The 26249-nt window shown below is 38.6% G+C and overlaps 1 protein-coding gene across 2 annotated transcripts in view; it reads right to left on the bottom strand.

Annotated features, from left to right (window-relative positions):
- Positions 1 to 14709, bottom strand: part of LOC133655779 (zinc transporter ZIP11-like) — a 157762-nt gene extending 143053 nt beyond the window's left edge. For both annotated transcript variants that reach the window (XM_062056247.1, XM_062056248.1), the window contains exons 1-3: positions 14646 to 14709; positions 11329 to 11446; positions 3787 to 3825 (exon numbers count right to left, since the gene is read on the bottom strand). In XM_062056247.1, coding sequence (XP_061912231.1) covers positions 3787 to 3825; positions 11329 to 11436 — 147 coding nt within the window. In that variant the 5' untranslated portion in view covers positions 11437 to 11446; positions 14646 to 14709. The remainder of the gene's footprint in view (positions 1 to 3786; positions 3826 to 11328; positions 11447 to 14645) is intronic.
- Positions 14710 to 26249: the final 11540 nt, after the last annotated feature.

Raw genomic sequence — 26249 nt, 5'->3', positions numbered from 1 at the left:
ATTCAGGAGCTACGATTCGATTAAAAATTGATTATTGATGCAGCTTTAAAGGCCTACCGAAACCCACTACTACCGACCATGCAGTCTGATAGTTTATATATCAATAATGAAATCTTAACATTGCAACACATGCCAATACGGCCAGGTTAGATTACTAAAGTGCAATTTTAAATTTCCCGCAAAATATTCTGCTGAAAACGTCTCGGTATGATGAAGTTTGCGCGTGACGTCACGGATTGTGCGGACATATTGGGACACCATTGTGGACAGCTATTAAGTCGTCTGTTTTCATCGCAAAATTCCACAGTATTCTGGACATCTGTGTTGGTGAATCTTTTGCAATTTGTTTAATGAACAATGAAGACAGCAAAGAAGAAAGCTGTAGGTGGGATCGGTGTATTAGCGGCTGGCTACAGCAACACAACCAGGAGGACTTTGAGTTGGATAGCAGACGCGCTACCGTGAGTACAGCTTTGGCTTCCAAACATTTGATCGCTTGCCCGTACGTACGTGCCGCTATGTGCATGTCACGTACGTGACTTTGGGGAAATATATGTGCTGTATGAACTTTACGGAGGTGAACGGTACTTTGGGCTGTGGGATTGAGTATGTTGTGCGGGTGTTTGATTTGTATTGGTGGGTTATATGGACGGGAGGGGGGAGGTGTTTGTTATGCGGATTAATTTGTGGCATATTAAATATAAGCCTGGTTGTGTTGTGGCTAATAGAGTATATATATGTCTTGTGTTTATTTACTGTTTTAGTCATTGCCAGCTGAATATCAGGTCCCACCCGCCTCTCACAGCATCTTCCCTATCTGAATCGCTTCCACTGCCCTCTAATCCTTCACTCTCACTTTCCTCATCCACAAATCTTTCATCCTCGCTCAAATTAATGGGGTATTTGTCGCTTTCTCGGTCCGAATTGCTCTCGCTGCTGCTGGCCATGATTGTAAACAATGTGCAGATGTGAGGTGCTCCACAACCTGTGACGTCACGCTACTTCCGGTACAGGCAAGGCTTTTTTATCAGCGACCAAAAGTTGCGACCTTTATCGTCGATGTTCTCTACTAAATCCTTTCAGCAAAAATATGGCAATATCGCGAAATGATCAAGTATGACACATAGAATGGACCTGCTATCCCCGTTTAAATAAGAACATTTCATTTCAGTAGCCTTTAATTTATGTATATTGATGCAGTTTTACATTTCTTTTCATTTCACTAAATAATCGTTTATCACTTAAAACTTAAAAAAAACAGTACATTTGTGATCAGTATTGTGAGCTCACATAAGACTGAACAAAACAGTGCATTTGTAATAACAAACAGTTAAATTAATTCCCACATTTATTAAATTAAATTAATGGAAATGTGTGCAAAACTGGAACAAAGAGCCGTATAATAAAAGAGCTGGTTGGATTTCTCGGTGAGGTGCCTCGCTACAGTCAGCCAAATTTCAGAACTGTCTGCATTAGTTTATTTACAATGAAGAAATCGATTATTGACGTTTACTAATCAATTGTATAATCGTCCATGTCCGAAACTGAAATCTGGACATGAAGATGTGTCTCCCCTTTGTGCATGCCTTTTGAAGGAGTCATTCACGTCAATACAATCTTTAGCCATGTGAACACCAAAACGCAGCTGCAGTGAAGGGCTTGTCAGATCATAAGCTTATCTCCGATAAGTTAAAAAAGTCAATTATCTCCCCCTAATCCGATCCCTTGTCTGATTAATACAAAGATCGGGTCAAAGGCAGGGTATTTAAACATACATTTGGAATATTTGAAATTCAATACTGTACTATAAGCTAGCAAATATCTTTTAAAATGGCATGAACAAATTGTACAGTTTGCTAACATGTAAATGTTGTCTGTTCTAATTTGATACCTGTCTTTTATCTGCAAACTGAAAAACAATATATCATGACAGAATCGCATGGCTACACCTATCCCATGTGCAAGCACTAGGCGCAAACATAATTGGCAGCCCGCTACAAACAAGTTTGGTTCGACCTGTTCACCGTCACTCATAGACATATAATAATGTGTCAGTCTTCTTATGTCGCTTGTTGTTACAACTCCCTACAGCAAGTGGTGGTGTGTATCGCAATGCGGCGTCTTAAGACCCCTTATGCACCTGGTTTTCCAGAGAATTAGAAGACGCAGAAGAAAGGCTCAGTGTTGCAAAAATAGCATTTGTAGTCGTACCTCAACTTACAAGTTGAACTGAGATTGTCAGGCAAAATACTTGTATCTCAAATCAACGTCGCTCATTGAAATTAATTCAAAATATTTTGAATCAGTGCTTTTGTCCCCTAAAACAGCACAATTTTACCATGTACCATTTTAAAATAAAATAAAAAATAGATAAGAAATATTGTATGAAAACCAATACAATAGAATGTACTAACAACTACAGTAGTTGTATTATAAGTACCGGTAAATGATAATGTACAGTAATTAATAAGGAGGACCTGCCCACATTTACTATAGGGCTAGGATCCTGCTCAGTGGCCTTGTGGTTAGAGTGTCCGCCCTGAGATCGGTAGGCCATGAGTTATAACCCCGACTGAGTCATACCAAAGACTATAAAAATTGGATACTCCCTGCTTGGCACTCAGCATCAAGGGTTGGAATTGGGGGTTAAATCACCAAAATTATTTCAGAGCACAGCCACCGCTGCTGCTCACTGCTCCCCTCACCTCCCAGGGGGTGGAACAAGGGGATGGGTCAAATGCAGAGGGTAATTTCACCACACCTAATGTGGTACTTCAACTTTAACTTTTTAACATAAGATTAGTTTTTAGGTTAGTAAATCCATCCATCCATCCATCCATCCATTTTCTACTGCATATTCCCTTCATGGTTGCGGGGGGCGCTGGAGCCTATCTCAGCTACAATCGGGCGGTAGGTGGGGTACACCCTGGATAAGTCGCCACCTCATCGCAGGGCCAACACACATAGACAGACAACATTCACACTCATATTGTTTTAATATTTCTAATTTGAAATATATGTTCAGATATGCACACGAACTGTATCATGTTCACTTTCACAAAACCTTGGATGGACAGGACAATATTTTCCTATTTAGTTATGATATTCAGAATAATCTGTATTGTGAGCTCACATAAGACTGAACAATTTAAAGTAAATCTGGCTTTTGGTCAGAATTATGCCTTCCCATTAATTATATTAATAGTTTATTTTTTTAATCCTAGCTTCCTGCATTTTGGTCCACCTTCTACTGCCTTTATTAGCCAAATCATGACAAATGCAAGCAAACATACCAATGAAAAGACATGTGTTTGCGTAGGTGGTTTCACAACACAAAGCAGTCAAATGAGAAATTGAACACTTAACAGTTAAACATTCAAAATATCATTGGCATTTATAAGAAGTCAAACTGTTAACAGCACACTTCAAGTGACTAATATTGCACTCTCAATTTGAAATATATCAATAATTCACTTAAATACTTGTAGACCAGGGATAAAGTATTTCATTGTTTAGTTGTTCATCTTTACATTTCTTGCAGAGCGAAAAACAACTTTAATAAAGTTGTCAGGTGGCCAAAACGATTATTGTCCTCCCTAGTTAGCTCAAATGTCATTTGGAATGCCTCTATGTAAACACATTATAACTTTTGACTGTGATCTCTGTAAGTATTTCAAAAATGTAATATAGGGAGTCAGACACTGGTGGTCTACAAATAATATTTTTACTGTTACATTTAGACATGACCATGTGACCATAATGATGGTTAAACGAATAACAACTCACCCCTGCTGCAAATCCTAAACTTCCATCCAAGATGTGCTTCTGAAAAGAGAAGTCAATTTAAAATGTTAATAATAAAGAAGTTAACTGGGTAAAATGTGTGCCCTTCAGCAAAAGTTGTTTAGGTCATTTCAAAAAATTATTTTAACTTGAAGTAGGGATGTTCCAATCAGGGATTTATGCTGCAAAATCTGCGATACCGATCATCCATGAGTGAGATCAACCAATACCAAAAACAATACCGATCACATTTATTAGATGTACATTTTTTAGTTTATTTTGGTGGGTGCTATTCACAGTTTAAGAATATCAGCACAATATTTACATTAGTTTGTCATTCTCTTTTATTACACACAATTGTTTAAGAAAAACAAAGTCGATATTACACAATAACTAAAAAAAAATATTCCCTTAAGTGCTACTGTGTCCAGGGACTTATTTCCTGAATTGGTAAACATGAACCAAAACAACAACCAAAAATATTTTGAGAAAATAAAAATATCAATCTAATCCAGTGGTTCTCAAACGTTTTTCACCACATACCGCCTCAGAAAAAACTTGGCTCTCAAAGTACCACCATAATGACCAACCTTAATATACAGTAGCGTAGTAGGCCTAAGTATTCATTAAATGCAAGGCAGATGTTTATTTTTATATTTTTGGCTACTGTAACATAAAATGCAGTTTGAACAGTAACACTGTGTTTGAATATAGGAAAATACAACTTTAAAGGGGAACTGTATTTTTTTTTAAATTGTGCCTTTCATTTACAATCCTTATGTAAGACTAGCACAGATATGTTTTTCTTTTTTATGCATTCTAACTTGTAAATAAATGCAATCAAAAGTCTAATAACAATGGAGGTTAAAGGAGTCGCTCTATTCTGTCAATAAAGTGCGTAAAAAAAAAAAAACAACTCCATCAAAGTTTTATATACATGCTGTTAGTATATATGTAATGTAGTAACAGGCACATTCATAATAAAATTTAATATTTACCTATTTTGCCCATTTTAACCATACTGCCATGCATTAATCACGATGTTCGCTTTTTCCTTCAACGACATCACTGATTTCTACTCATTGCAGATATGAAAGCCAACAAACATAATAAAACATCACTTAGTGTACAATGCCTGCTGTAACTGGCATGCCGACTGATAGGATGTTCATATATTCCCGTTTATATGAAAAATTACTCATAATCCTCACAAAGAAAAAAATGGGAGTGAAACCCAGCGTCCTTCTCCCCATTCCGGGTCTAAAATAGATGTTGGCCACTTTGTCGGATTATGTCCTCAGCCTTCTATCAATTTAAAAGGGATTATTTATGATCTAGAATAAACTTTAACGACCTCCGAGGCGAGAAAGCAGCTCACCAGCCAATGATGTCAATATAGCAGCGACAAGCTTGTTAGCTCTCTGTGATCACGGCGCTGCTAAAAATAGTTTGTCTGCGTTAGCTCTTAAAATAACAATATCGCTAATACTTGGTTAAAGGGAAACTGCATACATGCTCCTGCTTACTTTAAGCGTGTTACATATTTAACCTCGCTTTAATACTTAATATCATCAGGCCTCCGTACTTAATAATTAGGGATGTAACAGTAGCAAAATCTCCCGGTACGGTATTATCATGGTATTAAGGCCACATTACGATATTATTGCAGTAATGTCCAAAAAAAAAGAATGATTTAGAAAAAATGCATAAAGTGGAAAATTAAATGCTACTTATGTTAAAAGACATTTACTGTAAATAAACACAAACCTCATGCTCAAATGTTGTATTCATATTTATGGCTACCAAAAGGTATTTTTCAAAGTGCAAAGATCAAGTAACAACCAAACTAGGGCTGCAACAACTAATTGGTTAAATCGATTAAAATCGATTATTAAAATAGTTGGCGATTAATTTAGTCATCGATTCGTTGGATCTATGCTATGCGCATGCGCAAGAGGCATTTTTTTTATATATCTTTTTTTTTGTTTTGTTTTTTTATAAACTTTTATTTATAAACTGCAACATGTACAAACAGCTGAGAAACAATAATCAAAATAAGTATGGTGCCAGTATGCTGGTTTTTTTCAATAAAATACTGGAAAGGATAGAAATGTAGTTTGTCTCTTTTATCCGATTATTAATCGATTAATCGAAGTAATAATCAACAGATTAATCGATTATCAAATTAATTGTTAGTTGCAGCCCTAAACCAAACATAAAAAAATGTTTGGTTTAGTGTCTTTAAACTGACATTTTAAATATTTGGTATAACAACAATAACAAATTATGTATTTTAACTTTCAACTGACAATGTAAACACACATGTGGGTCAACAAGTCTAAAAACAATCTTTTTCAGTTTAGTTTTTCTCAAATAACTGTATAACAATTTAACTTGTGCATTAAGACTTCATGGGGTCACGTTTTAAAGGCCCATTCTCATTTCTTCTGATAAGATTGAAATTAATTGATTCTCTTGTGCTGTAGTGAAGAAAACTTTGCCTCACAAATTGAGGTTTGGCCTGGCTAATATCTTGGTTTTGCGTCAATAACATTTTAATCAAGTGACTTCTCATGTTGCTTGTATTTCTGGACTAGCAGACAATTGTTGTCTGGCAATATCTGCAAACTGAAGTTTGCATGTCCATCACGTTTTCTCCTTTCATTTTCCATGACTGCAAAGCCAAATGCTCCCAAATGTCCAATTTAAATCTAGCTTGAGCTTTCCGCTCTCTTTTCTGCCATCTTTTACTGAGCTGCGCTGGGCAGGGGATTATGGGATATGTGGTTTGCTTTTTAGATTGGTTTACTCAGTAGTACCAGAAAAAACTACACTGGTGGGTGTACTCCCAGCTCTCATTTACTGTCACACGTCACAGCATTATTGTGAGAATTGTGAAAACACAATACAGCTGTATTTACAATACTGTTACATCCTTTTGTCAAAACTTGATAATGATGCCCAAGATATTAACAAGTGCAGTTTATTTGCCGTAATGGAGGTGATTATTATCAATTTAGGAAAGCGGCTCCACACTGTGTATGGAGATACACAATTATCTGCTAGCTTGTCAGCCGGGGGACTAAAATAAAGTAATCTTCTTTTTTCTAAAGAAAATACTGATCAGTTGTCGATCGATCGGCACATCCCTAGTTTTAAGTGGTGTCTGCTTAACCTTTATTCTGCTTAACCTTTATCATCAGATATTTATAGTATTTCTATTAGAAAGCATTATAATAAAATGTCATTTTAAAATAATTATTTCATGTGTGGTCAGTATTATTTAAAATTTTGAAACAGACGGAAAGAAAACAAATCATCCAAATAGAATAGTGTAAATAACTTTTTCTAGGCACTAAAATCTCAATTAAGTATTGGGGCCTGAAATTTAAATGCAGCAAGGTCACTTTCTTAAAAATGTTGTGGGTGTGTTACAAAGACATGACCACAAACAATAGTTTGGTAGGTTTGGTAGGACAAGATTATTAACACACAACATCATTCATTAAAAGGTTAGAAATTGGTTTGTATTTGATCAAGTGGAAGTATTTCATCCCAAAGCAAAAGATAGCTTAGTACAAACCCCGTTTCCATATGAGTTGGGAAATTGTGTTAGATGTAAATATAAATGGAATACAATGATTTTCAAATCCTTTTCAACCCATATTCAATTGTATATGCTACAAAGACAACATATTTGATGTTCAAACTGATAAACTTTATTTTTTTGGCAAATGATCATTAACTTTAGAATTTGATGCCAGCAACCCGTGACAAAGAAGTTGGGAAAGGTGGCAATAAATACTGATAAAGTTGAGGGATGCTCATCAAACACTTATTTGGAACATCCCACATGTGTGCAGGCTAATTGGGAACAGGTGGGTGCCATGATTGGGTATAAAAACAGCTTCCCAAAAAATGCTCAGTCTTTCACAAGAAAGGATGGGGCGAGGTACACCCCTTTGTCCACAACTGCGTGAGCAAATAGTCAAACAGTTTAGGAACAACGTTTCTCAAAGTGCAATTGCAAGAAATTTAGGGATTTCAACCTCTACGGTCCATAATATCATCAAAAGGTTCAGAGAATCTGGAGAAATCACTCCACATAAGCGGCATGGCCGGAAACCAACATTGAATGACCGTGACCTTCGATCCCTCAGACGGCACTGTATCAAAAACCGACATCAATCTCTAAAAGGATATCACCACATGGGCTCAGGAACACTTCAGAAAACCACTGTCACTAAATACAGTTTGTCGCTACATCTGTAAGTGCAAGTTAAAGGCCTACTGAAACCCACTACTACCGACCACGCAGTTTATATATCAATGATGAAATCTTAACATTGCAACACATGCCAATACAGCCGGGTTAACTTATAAAGTGCAATTTTAAATTTCCCGCTAAACTTCCGGTTGAAAACGTCTATATATGATGACGTATGCGCGTGACGTCAATCGTTGAAACGGAAGTATTGGTACCCCATTGAATCCAATACAAAAAAGCTCTGTTTTCATCTCAAAATTCCACAGTATTCTGGACATCAGTGTTGGTGAATCTTTCGCAATTTGTTTAATGAACAATGAAGACTGTTGTAGGTGGCATCGGTGTATTAGCGGCTGGCTGTAGCAACACAACCAGGAGGACTTTGACTTGGATAGCAGACGCGCTAGCTGACGCTAGCCACCGACCGCACGGATGATCGGGTGAAGTCGTTCGCCCTTCCATCGATCGCTTGAACGCAGGTGAGCACGGGTGTTGATGAGCAGATGAGGGCTGGCTGGCGTAGGTGGAGCGCTAATGTTTTTATCATAGCTCTGTGAGGTCCCGTTGCTAAGTTAGCTTCAATGGCGTCGTTAGCAACAGCATTGTTAAGCTTCGCCAAGCTGGGAATTATTAACCATGTATTTACATGTCCATGGTTTAATAGTATTGTTGATCTTCTGTCTATCCTTCCAGTCAGGGATTTATTTATGTTGTTTCTATCTGCATTTGAGCCCGATGCTATCACGTTAGCTCAGTAGCTAAAGAGCTTTGCCGATGTATTGTCGTGGAGATAAAAGTCACTGTGAATGTCCATTTTGCGTTCTTGACTCTCATTTTCAAGAGGATATAGTATCCGAGGTGGTTTAAAATACAAATCCGTGATCCACAATAGAAAAAGGAGAAAGTGTGGAATCCAATGAACCCTTGTACCTAAGTTACGGTCAGAGCGAAAAAAGATACGTCCTGCACTGCACTGTAGTCCTTCACTCTCACTTTCCTCATCCACGAATCTTTCATCCTCGCTCAAATTAATGGGGTAATCGTTGCTTTCTCGGTCCGAATCTCTCTCGCTGCATTGTAAACAATGGGAAAATGTGAGGAGTCCTTCCTCCGGTGACGTCACGCTACGTCCGGTATAGGCAAGGCTTTTTTTTTATCAGCGACCAAAAGTTGCGAACTTTATCGTCGTTGTTCTCTACTAAATCCTTTCAGCAAAAATATGGCAATATCGCGAAATGATCAAGTATGACACATAGAATGGATCTGCTATCCCCGTTTAAATAAAAAAAAATCATTTCAGTAGGCCTTTAAAGCTCTACTATGCAAAGCGAAAGCCATTTATCAACAACATCCAGAAACGCCCCTGGCTTCTCTGGGCCGGAGATCATCTAAGATGGACTCATGCAAAGTTGAAAAGTGTTCTGTGGTCTGACGAGTCCACATTTCAAATTGTTTTTGGAAATATTTGACATTGTGTCATCCGGACCAAAGGGGAAGCGAACCATCCAGACTGTTATCGACGCTAAGTTCAAAAGCCAGCATCTGTGATGGTATGGGGGTGCATTAGTGCCCAAGGCATAGGTAACTTACAAATCTGTGAAGGCACCATTAATGCTGAAAGGTACATACAGGTTTTGGAACAACATATGCTGCCATCTAAGCGCCGTCTTTTTCATGGACGCCCCTGCTTATTTCTGCAAGACAATGCCAAGCCACATTCAGCATGTGTTACAACAGCGTGGCTTTGTAAAAATAGAGTGCGGGTACTTTCCTGGCCCGCCTGCAGTCCAGACCTGTCTCCCATCGAAAATGTGTGGCGCATTATGAAGCGTAAAATACGACAGCGGAGACCCCGGACTGTTGAACGACTGAAGCTCTACATAAAACAAGAATGGGAAAGAATTCCTCTTTCAAAGCTTCAACAATTAGTTTCCTCAGTTCCCAGTCGTTTATTGAGTGTTGTTAAAAGAAAAGGTGATGTAACACAGTGGTGAACATGCCCTTTCCCAACTACTTTGGCACGTGTTGCAGCCATGACATTCTAAGTTAATAATTATTTGCAAAAAAAAAATAACGTTTATGAGTTTGAACATCAAATATCTTGTCTTTGTAGTGCATTCAATTGAATATGGGTTGAAAAGGATTTGCAAATCATTGTATTCCATTTATATTTACATCCAACACAATTTCCCAACTCATATGGAAACGGGGTTTGTACTTGGAAAGGGAAATCCTTGTTGGGAAGCATAGAGGCTCTTGAAGTCGGCCACCAGGGTTGCTCACATCTCAGAAGGGACTTTGCTCCTCTCATATTTACAGATACTCTTTACATTTTGAAGCATCCAATGGGCAGGACAAAGCTGAGCATTAATCCAATGACTGTCTAGTTCCGCTGCAGTGGCACAACCCACTCTATACTGTTTTGGAGCGTGTTGACGCCGTTAAGATTTTTTTATCATTATTATATAAAATATCAAAAATAAAACAAGATAACGAAAAATAATGAGTTAAATACGAGTTAACTCGTGATGAATCACAAAAAAAAATGTATATAGTGTACGCAGATTAATCACACAATTTATTTTGACCATACATGCTCTGTAACCTTACTTTACTTTAACCGCAAATTAGCTTAACACAAATTGCATTTGTTTCCAAATGTTGAGGTCTTCTTTTAATTGATTTAAAATGATTCAAGACAGTAGTAATCTGTGATTGCTCATGATTAATCCAAATTTAAATGTGATTAATCCAAATTTAAATGTCATTAATCTACTTTACAAAATGTATCATTTGTCAGCACTAATTAAAACATAATGTCTTTATTTTATATTGCTGAAATACCAGTGGTAAATCAATATTTTTATAATTGTATGATTGTTTTATTATTTGAAGTATAAATATTAATAGTGCAATTGCAATGCCTCGATTTTAGTGATGTTAATACACAGTATTAGCCATAAATGCAATGTTAATTTATAATTGACGTTGACTTATTTCTGTGTTTAAATTTTCAGCATTTTCGGTTTGGGCCAAGAAGTTTCTTTTTGGTGCATCTCTACTTCAGATGGGTGGGGTGGGGATCAAATACTTATTTCACTCTCTTCAATACAAACAAATAACTTTATTTTCCTATCTGTTTGATTTTTTTTTTGTATGTTATTCTTCTCTTTCTGTTAAAATAAAGCCTACCAAAAAATCAATGATCTGTTTATGTCTTTTTAAGGGTAAATTTACAAAATCAGCATTGGATCCAACAATTATTTCTCCCATCGTACCTGTCGACTGGAGAAGACAAATACCATCGCAGCTCCAGCAGCAGTCAGGCCCCAAGTGAACAGAGTGCCCAGCAGCGCCTGGGCAACAGGGGAGTAGTCCTCTAACATTGTGCCACACCTGGACACACAATTAAAAACATGTATTAGAAGTCTAGCTATTGTTAGAGAGAAATGTACGAATTAACATGAAAGTTGCATTCAGGAGCAACAAAACTGTAAAACTAGTGTTTACGTCAATGATAAACACTGAACTGGGAATAAATGTCCCATCTAAAAACTCCGGGAGGAAGTTGGTTTGAGTCACCTTAAATCAACAGTCGTTTAAGGCGTCAAACTACTAGTATGTTTGTTTTTGCACACTGTTTAAACCCGCTTGTTTAGGATTATAACATCCTTGTCTTTTTTTTTAACAGTAATATTCTTGAGCACACCAGCTATAACTATATCATTAGAAAATTGCAAGAGTCTAAAATATTGAAATTACCACAACGTGGAGGAGTAAATGATAAATGATAAATAGGTTATACTTGTATAGCGCTTTTCTACCTTCAAGGTACTCAAAGCGCTTTGACAGTATTTCCACATTCACCCATTCACACACACATTCACACACTGATGGCGGGAGCTGCCATGAGTATTGTTTTTAATTCTAATGAGGTACATTCCCAATTTATTTTGATATAGTTCTGTTAACCATTATTATAAACATAAAATGCATGATTATTTGAGAAATGCTAATGTCGACTTGTTTTTACAGCTGTTGTAGGCTATCAAAAATAGGGTACATCGTTCAAGCCAATGTAAACAGCACATTTCAGGGTATAGTCTTCCAAACTGCTAATTTGTTACATTAAGCACAAGATTATCTGTAAAGTAAAGTAAACCACTGCTCTTTCTCACATGTAGCGCTCCTTGGCAAGCAGTGGCGGGCCATGTATTTCCCACCTAGGCCTTCAGTGTAGTCCAACCTCAATGATAACCTCTCAAAATACCATCATTTATGTCACCACACGACCATTGCTGGAGAAATACTATACAGAAACACATTTACGCACTACTGTGCATTGAATCACCACATCAATATTGTACAAAACGGGTTATTTTCTGGCGCATTTAAAAATTGCTAAACCCGCATCAGCAATTAAAGCATATCTTATGTAGTACTGTCAAAATGAAAACTGCAAAAATATATTAAACATGAAAAAAATAAAGAAATAAAACATCTGAACTCACAATTAGTAGAACCCATTCAAGCTTCCGGGGTTGGCCGACATCGTCTCACAAGATGTAGTTTCTCTTTAAATATCCTTCTTGAAAATGGCCCTGCAAATATATGTGTCGTCTTGTCTAATCATAAAAAATGCAGACGAGGCATTTTGGCTGAGTTCTTAAAGTTTACTCCACAGCGTGCTCATCAAAAACACCGGCATGGCTACATTCAACCTAAACAGGGCTACTGTGCATGTGCTTCACTACTGTGGCAGGCTGGGTAATAGAGTTCTTATGTTAACTAGCTCATAACGTCACATTATATGTCTGCCTTAGGCCATCTAGAAGGCCTTACTGACAAGAACTTGTGATCTGATTAGCTATCGCAACTGTCTGTCAACTGTATGTGCCCGTTCACTTACAGTGCACAGCTGAATCTGAAGGCTTTGGGCAGATTTGGTACAGCATGGCAACATAAGCTAGCTGAATTCTGATTGGATAAAAACTCTATAACCTAAAAACAACAGCACTGGAAGGAGCATAATATATATGGGGAGGTATAGCTCAGTTGGTAGACTGGCCGTGCCAGCAACTTGAGGGTTGCAGGTTCCATCCCCGCTTCCGCCATCCTAGTCACTGCCGTTGTGTCCTTGGGCAGGACACTTTACCCACCTGCTCCCAGTGCCACCCACAGTGTCTTAAATGTAACTTAGATATTGGGTTTCACAATGTAAAGCGCTTTGAGTCACTTGAGAAAAAGCGCTATATAAATGTAATTCACTTCACTTCAATATGACATGAAGAGAATATAAATACTTTGAGATATTTAGGGAAAGTACATTAAAAAATACTTTTGTCTTTAATTATGATCATAATTTCTGGTTATGTTAGCCCAGCAAAGAAGACACCACTGTTGGCAAGATAATTCAATTACAAATATCTTGATTTGGCAGTCTTGAACTAGGACCTTTGGTATTTGGATGACGCGGGTTGTAGAAAGTCACCCATTTGCTTGGTGCATGTAGACTTAACATTGCATACGATATCCTTTGCAGCCATGTAAATGATAGTTCCAGATTAAATAAAAGGAAAATTGGATTGGGAGCAAGGGATAGCGGACTTTAACAATCTTAGTCTAAACATAGAGAAATTGATACAAAACATTATCGACCATATTTGAACAACAAGCATGTAATATTTTTTCACTTTTGATTGACTCTGTCAGGGAACGGCGTGGCGAAGTTGGGAGAGTGGCCGTGCCAGGAACCCGAGGGTTCCTGGTTCAATCCCCACCTTCTACCATCCTAGTCACGTCCGTTGGGTCCTTGAGCAAGACACTTCATCCTTGCTCCTGATGGGTCCTGGTTAGCGCCTTGCATGGCAGCTCCCGCCATCAGTGTGTGAATGTGTGTGTGAATGGGTGAATGTGGAAATAGTGTCAACGCGCTTTGAGTACCTTAAAAGGTAGAAAAGCGCTATACAAGTAGAACCCATTTATCATTTAGGTGTTATGTCTTCCACAATAGGACTGTACTGCGGTTGCAATATGCAGGTGTACAGCATATGTTTGGTTGTTATAGTTAGCTATAATATAGGCACACAACTACGATTAACATCGCTTCTATCTTAGCGAACTGCAACCACAACAACAAACATGTTAAAATAATACCGTGCTGACAAAGATCGTGTATTAGGTTGCATTCGTATCGGTAATGTGCATGTATGTTGTAGGCAGTGAGTGAATGAAACGTTGATGAAAACGTGCTTTAAATGTGGAGAATGTGAAATCCTTTTTAATAATGTTGTGTAAGGTTTTTACATATGGACGGTTATAACGCATATTGTTACTACACACTACAAAGCATTGTCAGCAAAAAAATATTTTGTTTTTACATGAACAGTCGTCGTAGGTATTGAAATAATACAAAGTAAACATCTCGACCGGCTAACAATGATACTCACTGAGTCGATTTATCTTACAAATAGTTATATTTAGTCGAGCCTACTTTGTGAGACGATGGACAACAACAACTCATTCCGAAAAGTTTGTTATCATTGTAAATGTATATTATTTGTATTTTGGTCAGAAAGGAACGTCGCTCACTTACTTTTATACAGTGATACTTCTCATCCCCCGTGTCCACTTCCTACTTCCTGGTACACGTGCCTGCCTATGACATCGGAGCCGCCCCTCCTCATAGTCTATTGGTCACCAATCTGGAGCGTGTAACAGACTCCTCCCACATTTAAAAAGAACTTGACCATATACTGTACAGAATTTTTTTTTTCTGTAAATTACAGTAAAGTTTAAAACTGATAAAACTTGTCATTCCATTTTCAGCATGAATATGCAATAGATTCACTTTGTTTGATACTGAAGAGCAGAGAGGCCAACAAAACATATTGATCATATTGGGTACAAGTTCCTGTACAATGATTAACTGAGTTAATTAGTGACCAGCATTATAAAAAAATATCAACCATTATTTTTTTATAAATTTATATTGAGGTTCTCTGTGCTTGTTGGATTACATGACCATCCATCCATCCATCTTCTTCCGCTTATCCGAGGTCTGGTCGCGGGGGCAGCAGCCTAAGCAGGGAAGCCCAGACTTCCCTCTGCCCAGCCATTTTGTCCAGCTCCTCCCTGGGGATGCCAAGGCGTTCCCAGGCAAGCAGGAGACATAGTCTTCCCAACGTGTCCTGGTCGGACGTGCCCGAAACACCTCCCTAGGAAGACGTTCGAGTGGCATCCTGACCAGATGCCCGAACCACCTCATCCGGCTCCTCTCGATGTGGAGGACTAGCGGCTTTAGTTTGAGCTCCTCCCGGATGACAGAGCTTTTCACCCTATCTCTAAGGGAGAGCCCCGCAACCCGGCGGAGGAAGCTCATTTTGGCCGCTTGTACCATGATCTTGTCCTTTCGGTCATAACCCAAAGCTCATGACCATAGGTGAGGATGGGAACGTAGATCGACCGGTAAATTGAGAGCTTTGCCTTCCGGCTCAGCTCCTTCTTCACCACAACGGATCGATACAGCGTCCGCATTACTGAAGACGCCGCACGGATCCGCCTGTCGACCTCACGATCCACTCTTCCCTCACTCGTGAACAAGACTCCGAGCAGTGGCGTGCGGTGAGGTTAATGTCTAGTGAGGCACTGCATCATCACAGTCAGATTTACAAACATATGAACCCTAAATAGTATCTTATTCACCATGTGATTGGCAGCAGTTAGCGGGTAATGTTTAAAAGCTCATACCAGCATTCTTTACACAACTGTAGCACACAAAAAAGCACATTTAATAAAAAAAACATTATTATGGTCTTACCTTTCTTGCTGGACATCCACACAGCCAGCCTTTGCGTGTGTACCACGCCGTTTGAAAAGAACGGGTCTTCTGTCCCGAAGTCAAAAGCAAACCTTTTAGCTGCGGCGTTGGTCTACCTTAAAATATTACCTCCTGCTTCGATTAAAAGTCCAGTTTAGAAAACTGTTTTATTTTACATATGTAATCCTCCATGTTTTTAATAAAAGTCCAGGCGAGAGGAAATAAACAATCGCTTGCAAACTTTTTTTTTTTTTTTCTTCTGCGGCCGAGGAATGATCTCTGGGATCACTACCGCCCTCTACCACCAGGAGGCCGGATTACTGCGAGCCTCAACCAGTACGTCTTTTGCAGCTGATTTATGAATGCTCAGCACAAGAAATACGTTACACACATACAGTTGTTGACAAAATACACTGTACATCAGGGGTCACCAACGTGGTGAACGTGGGCACCAGGTCGCCCGTAAGGACCAGATGAGTCACCCGCGGGCCTGTTCTAAAAAAATAAAAAATAAATAAAAAAATTTAAAAAATTAAAAAATTTTTTTTTTTTTTTTTTTTTTTTTTTTAAATTAAATCTACATAGAAAAAACACAAGATACACTTTCAATCAGTGCATCAACCCAAACAACCTCCCCCATGCACACTCATCCACACCCACTCACACAAAAGGGGTTATTTCTTTCTGCTACCAATATTCTGGTTCCCACAACATAGACAACTCATCTGCAAGGGACACAGTCCCTGAAGCACACATGATTGTATAGGCTGCTGGTCCACTAACATTTTCATTAATTACTATTTTTTATGTAATTATTTTTATATTGTTTTACTTTCTTTTTTATCCAAGAAAATGTTTTTTATTTATTTATCTTATTTTATTTTATTTTTTTAAAAAGGGCCTTATCTTCAACAGACCAGGTTGTCAATGAAATTAGATTTGTTTAAATGTTTTTTTAAACCAGGCCCAGTCCAGATAATGTCCAAGTCGGACTCAGCAACACACACCTTCATTCATGTACACAGAAAAAAATTAGGGAACACAACATTGCATATAATTTATAAACAAAATTACATTTTCAAAATAAGCATTTATGTACAGTCCAGATTATGTCCAGGTCACTCAAATTAGGGAACACAACAACAGATATCATATAATCTATAAACATAATTATACTTTCAAAATAAGCCTTTGAGGACTTCTCATCTTTTTTTTAATGTTTTTCGGCATCATTATCGTTTTCAACCATGTAACTTTCTAAAATTAGAAAATACTGAATAAATGTTTTAAAGAAAGTAATACTAAGTGAATATCTGTTTTTGGCCTTAAAAATAAACATTTTACCGAGTACTATAATTAAATTGACTAAATCATGATTGTCAATGAACTCTCCTAAAATAACAGAAACTACATTAAGCTTCATAAACAAACCAATCCTTAAACACATTTTTTCAACTTCCACCCAAAACAAAGACACAATATGACAATACCAAAACAAATGCAGGGTGGATTCAGGCTCCTGACAACAAAATCGGCAATCATCTGACTCTGTCATATTCCATAATTTTAACATTTTCCCTGTGGGTAAGAAGTTATAAATAATTTTAATTTGAAAATAACGATTTTGCACATCGATAGTAGTTTTATAGATTAGTTTGAATATGGCATCCCATGGCAACGGGAAGTCAAAAAAGTCCTCCCATTTTCCATTTGTGTTGTATGAGGCAGCCTTCAAAGATTTCTTTATTAAATAAAAATTATATATTTTTCTATTTATTTTAGTTCCTTTTTGCCAACTAGAATTTCTTATTGGAGGTTTACAAACTAATAATTTAGTAGTTCCATAATTAATTATTTGTTTCCATCTTTTCCCAATTACTCCAGTTAGTTGATAAAAATGAAAAGCTTGAGCAAGCATCACCATACACAGCTCTAAATTCATCATACTTCATAATTTTACCATTCTCATTGATAATATCATTGACAAAAATGATTCATCTTTCAAACATATTTTTCCAAAAGAAAGGCTTTCCATCTATTACAATATTAGAGTTCATCCATATTAACTGCTGCAAAATATCGTCTCTTTTTTCTGGCACATAAAATTGAAAACACCACTATGAGTGGATTGTTTCTATTATGAACCCCGCCATGTTTCCCGGCAGACTCTCTGGGAGGGGATCACTTGTAAAAAAGGATACAATTTATTTTGATACAGTACATGTTTTTTGTCCAACAGGACATTTGTGTACCACTCAATGTTTAAATACATCTTTGGAACAATTGATGCTTTTAAAGACAGACACATAGCTTCAAGGTTGAGAAGTTTCAGGCCCCCATATTCATACTCTTTGTACAAAACCTTTCAAACACAGAACACGCCTCACTGATGCACATCTGCAAGACTCACTCAGAGTTGCAGTGTCAAGTTACACACCAGAGTACAACACACTAGTTAACAGCATGCATTGCCAGGCTTCCCACTAACTGACAAAGAAACAGATAACAGATTTGGTGTCCAGTTCAAAGTGTGACATGATTTAAAAATTGGAGAGTTTACTTTTGTATTTTACATGAGTTATTATTTGTACAAACATGGTGCAAAGTAATTCATGATTTGTTAAAAAATGTTAGTGGCTAGCTAGTTAAAATGGGATATTGTGATTTCACAAGACTGTCTTAGAAGTGATCATTTGAAAATGTTCAATTTGAAAAATGTGCACTTGGAGAAAATATAAAAATAAAGTGTTGCATATTGATATTTATCTGTTTCTATATATATTTATTGTGAGAAATCATTAAGATGATCAGTGTTTCCACAAAGATAAATATAATGAATTATTAATAATAACAGAGTTAAAGGTAAATTGAGCAAATTGGCTACTTCTGGCAATTTATTTAAGTGTGTATCTAACTGGTAGCCCTTCGCATTAATCAGTACCCAAGAAGTAGCCCTTGGTTTCAAAAAGGTTGGTGACCCCTGCTGTACATTATATACCTCAGCTAACTAAATCAATCAATCAAACATTTAATGTTTATTTATATAGCCCTAAATCACAAGTGTCTCAAAGGGCTGTACAAGCCACAACGACATCCTCCGTACAGAGCCCACATACGGGCAAGGAAAACTCACCCCAGTGGGACGTCAATGTGAATGACTATGAGAAACCTTGGAGAGGACCGCATATGTGGGTAACCCCCCCCCCCCCCCCCCTCTAGGGGAGACCGAAAGCAATGGATGTCGAGTGGGTCTGACATAATATTGTGAAAGTCCAACACATCAGCGAAAGTCCAGTCCATAGTGGGGCCAGCAGGAACCATCCTGAGCGGAGACGGGTCAGCAGCGTAGAGATGTCCCCATCCGATGCACAGGCTAGCGGTCCACCCCGGGTTGGGAGCAGAATAGAAAAGAAAAGAAAAGAAACGGCAGATCAACTGGTCTAAAAAGGGAGTCTATTTAAAGGCTAGAGTATACAAATGAGTTTTAAGATGAGACTTAAATGCTTCTACTGAGGTAGCATCTCTAACTTTTACCGGGAGGGCATTCCATAGTATTGGAGCCCGAATAGAAAACGCTCTATAGCCCGCAGACTTTTTTTGGGCTCTGGGAATCACTAATAAGCCGGAGTTCTTTGAACGCAGATTTCTTGCCGGGACATATGGTACAATACAATCGGCAAGATAGGCAGGAGCTTGACCGTGTAGTATTTTATACGTAAGTAGTAAAACCTTAAAGTCGCATCTTAGGTGCACAGGAAGCCAGTGCAAGTGAGCCAGTATAGGCGTAATATGATCAAACTTTCTTGTTTTTGTCAAAAGTCTAGCAGCCGCATTTTGTACCAACTGTAATCTTTTAATGCTAGACATAGGGAGGCCCGAAAATAAAACGTTACAGTAATCGAGACGGGATGTAACGAACGCATGGATAATGATCTCAGCATCGCTTGTGGACAAAATGGAACACATTTTAGCGATATTACGGAGATGAAAGAAGGCCGTTTTAGTAACACTCTTAATGTGTGACTCAAACGAGAGAGTTGGGTCGAAGATAATACCCAGATTCTTTACAGAGGCGTCTTGTTTAATTGTTTGGTTGTCAAATGTTAAGGTGGTATTATTAAATAGATGTCGGTGTCTAGCTGGACCGATAATCAGCATTTCCGTTTTCTTAGCGTTGAGTTGCAAAAAGTTAGCGGACATCCATTGTTTAATTTCATTAAGACACGCCTCCAGCTGACTACAATCCGGCGTGTTGGTCAGCTTTAGGGGCATGTAGTACCTGTTGGGTGTCATCAGCATAACAGTGAAAGCTAACACCGTATTTGCGTATGATGTCACCTAGCGGCAGCATGTAAATACTAAAGAGTGCAGGGCCAAGAACCGAACCCTGGGGAACTCCACACGTTACCTTAACATAGTCCGAGGTCACATTGTTATGGGAGACACACTGCATCCTGTCAGTAAGATAAGAGTTTAACCAAGACAAGGCTAAGTCTGACATCCCAATACGCTTTTTGATACGCTCTAATAAAATATTATGATCAACAGTATCGAAAGCGGCGCTAAGATCAAGAAGCAGCAACATAGATGACGCATCAGAATCCATCGTTAGCAATAGATCATTAGTCATCTTTGCGAGGGCTGTCTCCGTAGAGTGATTTGCCCTGAAACCGGATTGAAAAGGTTCACAGAGATTGTTAGACGCTAAGTGTTTATTTAGCTGCTGTGCGACAATTTTTTCGAGGATTTTCGCGATAAACGGAAGGTGGGACACCGGCCGGTAGTTTACCAAGAGATCAGGATCGAGGTTAGGTCTTTTGAGTAGAGGATGAATAACCGCTTTTTTGAATGCTAGGGGAACAGTGCCAGAGGAAAGTAATAAGTTTATAATATTTAACACTGATGGACCTAATAATACAAAAAGCTCCTTGATAAATTTCCCAGGAATTGGGTCAAGTAAACATGTTGTTTGTTTTGTCCCATTTACACATTTAAACAATTCCTCCAATGTTATTTCATCAAAGAGAGAGAAACTATTTTGGAGGGCAGTGTCCGTCGTATATACAGTCGTATCTGTGTTAATAGAACCCAGTTGTAGCTGAGATGCATTGTCTTTAATCTCTTTTCTAATGACTTCAATTTTCTTATTAAAGAAATTCATAAAATCATCTGCTGAGTGGGTGGAGCTACTGGGAGGAGTCCCTTGTTGGGTTAGCGATGCTACCGTACTAAACAAAAATTTAGGATCATTTTTGTTGAGGTGGATGAGATTTGAGTAATATTTAGCTTTAGCTGAGGTAAGCATGCGTTTATAAGTTATTAAACTATCACTCCATGCTTGATGGAAAACCTCAAGTTTAGCCGCGCGCCATTTGCGTTCCAGCTTTCTACATGATAATTTCTGGGCTTTAGTTTCTTCTGTAAACCATGGGGTACGCCTTTTAGGGGCCCTTTTTAGCTTTAGCGGTGCAACACTATCAATGGTGTTGCGCAGGGCGTCGTTAAAGTTGTTAGTGAGGTTATCAATAGAGCCCACATAATTTGGGAATGGTGACATTACCGAAGGCAGTAGGTCAGTAAGAGTCGTCGTTGTGGCAGCATTAATGTTGCGGCTGCTATAGTAGTTATTATTATTATTATTAGTTTGTTGACAATGAGTCAGAACTTCGAATTTTATAAGGTAATGATCGGACATTACTTTAGTGTACGGGAGCATCGTAACTTTAGAGGTGGTGACACCCCTGACAAGCACTAGATCTATCGTATTACCGTTGCGATGCGTGGGACTTTATTAGTAGGTTGCACAGTGAAGTACATATTCCGTACAATTGACCTCTAAATGGTAACACCCGAATAAGTTTTTCAACTTGTTTAAGTCGGGGTCCACTTAAATTGATTCATGATACAGATATATACTATCATATATACTATCATCATAATACAGTCATCACACAAGATAATCACATTGAATTATTTACATTATTTACAATGTGGAGGGGGGGTGGGGGGGGGATGGGGGGGGTATGGACATCAAGTAGTGGACATAGAGAGAGAGAGAGAGAGAGAGAGAGAGAGAGATCAGAAGGCATAAGAAAAAGAAAAAGTATCTGCATTTGATTGTTTACATTTGATTATTAGCAATCCGGGGAGGGTGTTAGTTTAGGGTTGTAGCTGCCTGGAGGTGAACTTTTATTGCGGTTTTGAAGGAGGATAGAGATGCCCTTTCTTTTATACCTGTTGGGAGCGCATTCCACATTGATGTGGCATAGAAAGAGAATGAGTTAAGACCTTTGTTAGTTCGGAATCTGGGTTTAACGTGGTTAGTGGAGCACCCCCTGGTGTTGTGGTTATGGCGGTCATTTACGGGTTCATTTATTATTTGTGTAAGACCACAGCTATCAATTATAGTCTGGAGCGCCACGCATGGAGGGTCCGATGGGGTATTCATATGGATATTAAAGTCCCCCATTATGATTATATTGTCGGCGTGCGTCACTGGATCAGCAACAAACTCTGAGAATTCACTGATGAAGTCCGAATAGGGCCCAGGGGGGCGGTAGATAACAGGCAGCGGTGTGACAAACCTCATTGTAAGCACCTCAAATGAGTTATATTTATTATATAGGTTAGGTGTAAGATTAAAGTTTCCATTGTATATTAGTGCGACACCCCCTCCCCTTTTAAGAGGACGGGCAACATGTGCATTTGTATAGTTAGGAGGAGATGCCTCATTTAGCGCAAAAAAATCGTCTGGTTTGAGCCAGGTCTCGGCGAGACCAACGACGTCAAGTTTGTTGTCTCTAATGACCTCATTAACTAATAACGTTTTGGAAGATAATGATCTTATGTTTAAAAAGCCCATATTATAGGTAGTGGGCTGTTTTGAGGATTGTTTGTTGAAATTTTCCGAGGTAGCAATATTAATAATGTTGCGTTTATTATGCGTAGTGCACTTTAAATAGTTTCGATCATATCTAGGAATTGATACGACGGGAATTTTCAGATTGTTTGCTTGATGCTGCGATAAACTGAACGCATCATAGTTAGCCACCTCAGTACAATGCATGTCTGCCTCTGACACGGTCACAAAAGAAAAAACATTATGTGAGTTGTGTTTTATTCTAAGAGAATTGCTATGTGTGCAGGGATTATCCAGCCTGGCGCCGGCTAGTTCTAGTTTAAATGACTTCTTACCCAGACACTCCACGCTTCTTTGAGGATTAGCCTTTGTTGTTAGCCCCGCTCGGCATCCCCGCTTCTGCTTCCGCTCACACCACTTACGTCTCCTCCATTGACGGTCCCCGCTAGTACTTGACTCCGCTGCTACAAAGGCCGCTCGATGTAGCCCGCATAGTATTCCCATGCTAGCGAGGAGGTCCACCGTACATGCATCTTTCAGTCTATAACGACCCGATCCATCCACATCCAAAATTGTCTGTCGGTCGTATGTGATCACAGAGTGTTCACGCTTTGAGCCAGCCATGAAATTGACAGAAATGACGGGTGTTTTTTGCCAAATCGCTCTACACTCCCAAGAGCGTCTTCAAGCTGCTGCATTTCAATGTGCCGCCATTTTGTCTAACTAAACTATGCCATAGTTTAGTTAGCTGATATAATTCATATAGCAATACAGTCTCATTGCACAGCAGCTCACCAGGTAGCCAGGTCATTGTGCACAATCCATGTTGATGCACAAATCAGTGACGTGCCTCAACTGGCTGCTGATCACCGCACCGTCTCTTCTCAGTATTTGAACGGCAAATGAGAAAATAAAAATAAAAATAATCTAAAACTGGTGAAGTTAAATGGAAAATAACTTTAGTATAATCACTGGATACATATAACAATTTAATAAAAATGTTTTTCTTTTTACATTTTTTTTCTTTCCATGATGGCAGGTGAGGCCCCGCCTCCCCTGCCTCTAGTGACTGCACGCCACTGACTCCGAGGTACTCGAACTCCTCCACTTGGGGCAAGTTCTCCTCCCCAACCCGGAGATGGCACTCCACCCTTTTCCGGGCGAAACCATCTGTGCAAAATGAATGTGGATCACTCTTCAGAATCAGAAACAGAAATACTTTAATAACTAAGATTTTCAGCACAATCCCATTAAAGATCAGACAAACATTACAGGGAGACAGAACAGGATTGCTGACCGGTCTGCCAACTTCTGGCACACCTTACAAAACAGGTGAGAAACAGGTAAACGCTGGGGGGGATGAGAAAAAAAAATATTCAGTCTATGCCGGGACCCCGGGAGAGGGTGTCCAGACTGAGGCCAAGGAAGAAAAAAAACTCATAGCCATAGCACACATTAACATGTGTGTAAGAGGGAAACATCAAAGAACACAAAGGACATTAAAGACATTAAAAGAGCAGAACTCACAGCCACTCACAGTCACAAAAGTAAAAAAAACAAACAAACAAAAAAAACATATACACTGTGGTGGCCTCTGGGGTGTTCCATGCCATCGTCTGCTGGGGTGGGGGAGCATGGTCAGAGACAGGAGCAGACCCAACAAAGCAACCAAGAGACTACACCCTCGGCCGCCCACCAACTCTCGGCCAGTGTCCAGGAGACCGAGGAGCTTACAGGAGCTAAAATGCAAAATTATATTTACCGTTGAGGTTTGAGATGCCTGTTGATTTATGCAAATACGATTGCAAACAGACATTTTAATTCCCCCCAGGGTAACCAACAACAGGTTTTTCTTGCTTAATAAATATTTGTTAACATTATACAGTCTGACTCTTTTTTTGCAGTGTTAGCAACTTTTAATGATGTGGGTTTAATGTGGCCATTAAAATACCCGCCCAAAACACACATCTTGAAGGGAAGGTTTTTTTTTTTTTTTGGGGGGGGGGGGGGGGGGGTTGTCTTGTCCAGCTACTCAGGCAAATCATATTGTTGATGTATATGCCCATATCGGCTGTACAAATGTACTTAACAAAAGAGAAGTGTGGGAGAGAGAAAAAGGACAGGAAGGGGATAAGACAGACTAGACAACAACAACAACACACACAACAATAACAATTACAACAACAACAACAACATCAGCAAATAGTATATGTACAAATATGATGGTAAAAGTGATAGCAAAGAAGCAGTTAGTGAAATAAATAATACAGAAATGACAATGAACATTATTACACTCAAATGCAGATAATAATTTCACCACACTTCGTGTGTGTGACAATCATTGGTACTTTAACTTTTGGAGCAATACAAATACCAATAGAAATAGCACTATTGATAATGAATAATAACAATAATTACCTCTATTATTAACAATACAATTGTTTTGATTGATTGATTGATTGAAACTTTTATTAGTAGATTGCACAGTACAGTACATATTCCGTACAATTGACCACTAGATGGTAACACCCGAATAAGTTTTTCAACTTGTTTAAGTCGGAGTCCACGTTAATCATTTTATGGTTCAAATGCAATAATACATTCTGCATATGTAATGAAAACTTAAAATACAAAAGAGAGCAGATAAATGGAGGGGAAGAAAGAGAAGCCAACTATATTAACCTTGTTTGAAGGGAAGTTTCAGTCACTTAAAGCCATCAAGCCTATTCAAACAGACAAACAGCTTGAACTAACAAATGATGAAGTACATCCATACATTGTGGTGTGGTGTGGTGTGGTGTGCTAAGATAGTAACATAGTAACACCACACCAGGGACTTGCAGTCAGGGGAGGCATGTGAGGCAGAGCCTCAGTTGTCATGATGAAAAATAAAAAAACCAATGATTAAAACATTTAAAAATGTATCAATACTTGTCTATTAAACTGTGTTATAAATGTATTTTCTGTATGATTGCAATTGTTTTAACATTAATTTATGTAAAAACCTCAAAATGTGCATATGAACCTCACATGAAGCGGCTGGTCCTACTGCCGCTTGGCTTTCCTTCCTGACTGGCAGGAAACTGGAGAGGCTGAGGGGCATGATTAGATTGATTGTTTTAGTAATTGAGTATTCCAGGGGCGTATGAAGGGGTTCAACATTAGTGGGTACCACTTTACTTGAAAACATAGTTTTGTTTGAGAGAACCTGAGTGTCTATTGTAACCCAGAGGTAAATGTGATTGGAGATTCGATTATTGAGACTAACACCATGAAAGGACGAGGCTGTGTTCGGAAGATTAGCTTAGTGATAGAAGTGTGTAGCGAATACCCTGAAATTGAGACCAGGAGTCAAGACTGTATACCGCAAGGGCTGCAGGTGCGTGATTGGGCCACACAGTCAGGTTTTTTTGCTTACTGTGTTTGAATTGGATTCTGTCCCTGGACTGGATCCCGCCATTTCGAGATTTCTCCAAAGTTGGATGGCGAGTTAAGCCAGACATACGAACTGGTCACTTAGG

This window comes from Entelurus aequoreus, linkage group LG08 (assembly GCF_033978785.1).
Source record: "Entelurus aequoreus isolate RoL-2023_Sb linkage group LG08, RoL_Eaeq_v1.1, whole genome shotgun sequence".
Taxonomy (NCBI): Eukaryota; Metazoa; Chordata; class Actinopteri; order Syngnathiformes; family Syngnathidae; genus Entelurus; species Entelurus aequoreus.
This window is presented reverse-complemented; position numbering and strand designations above follow the sequence as displayed.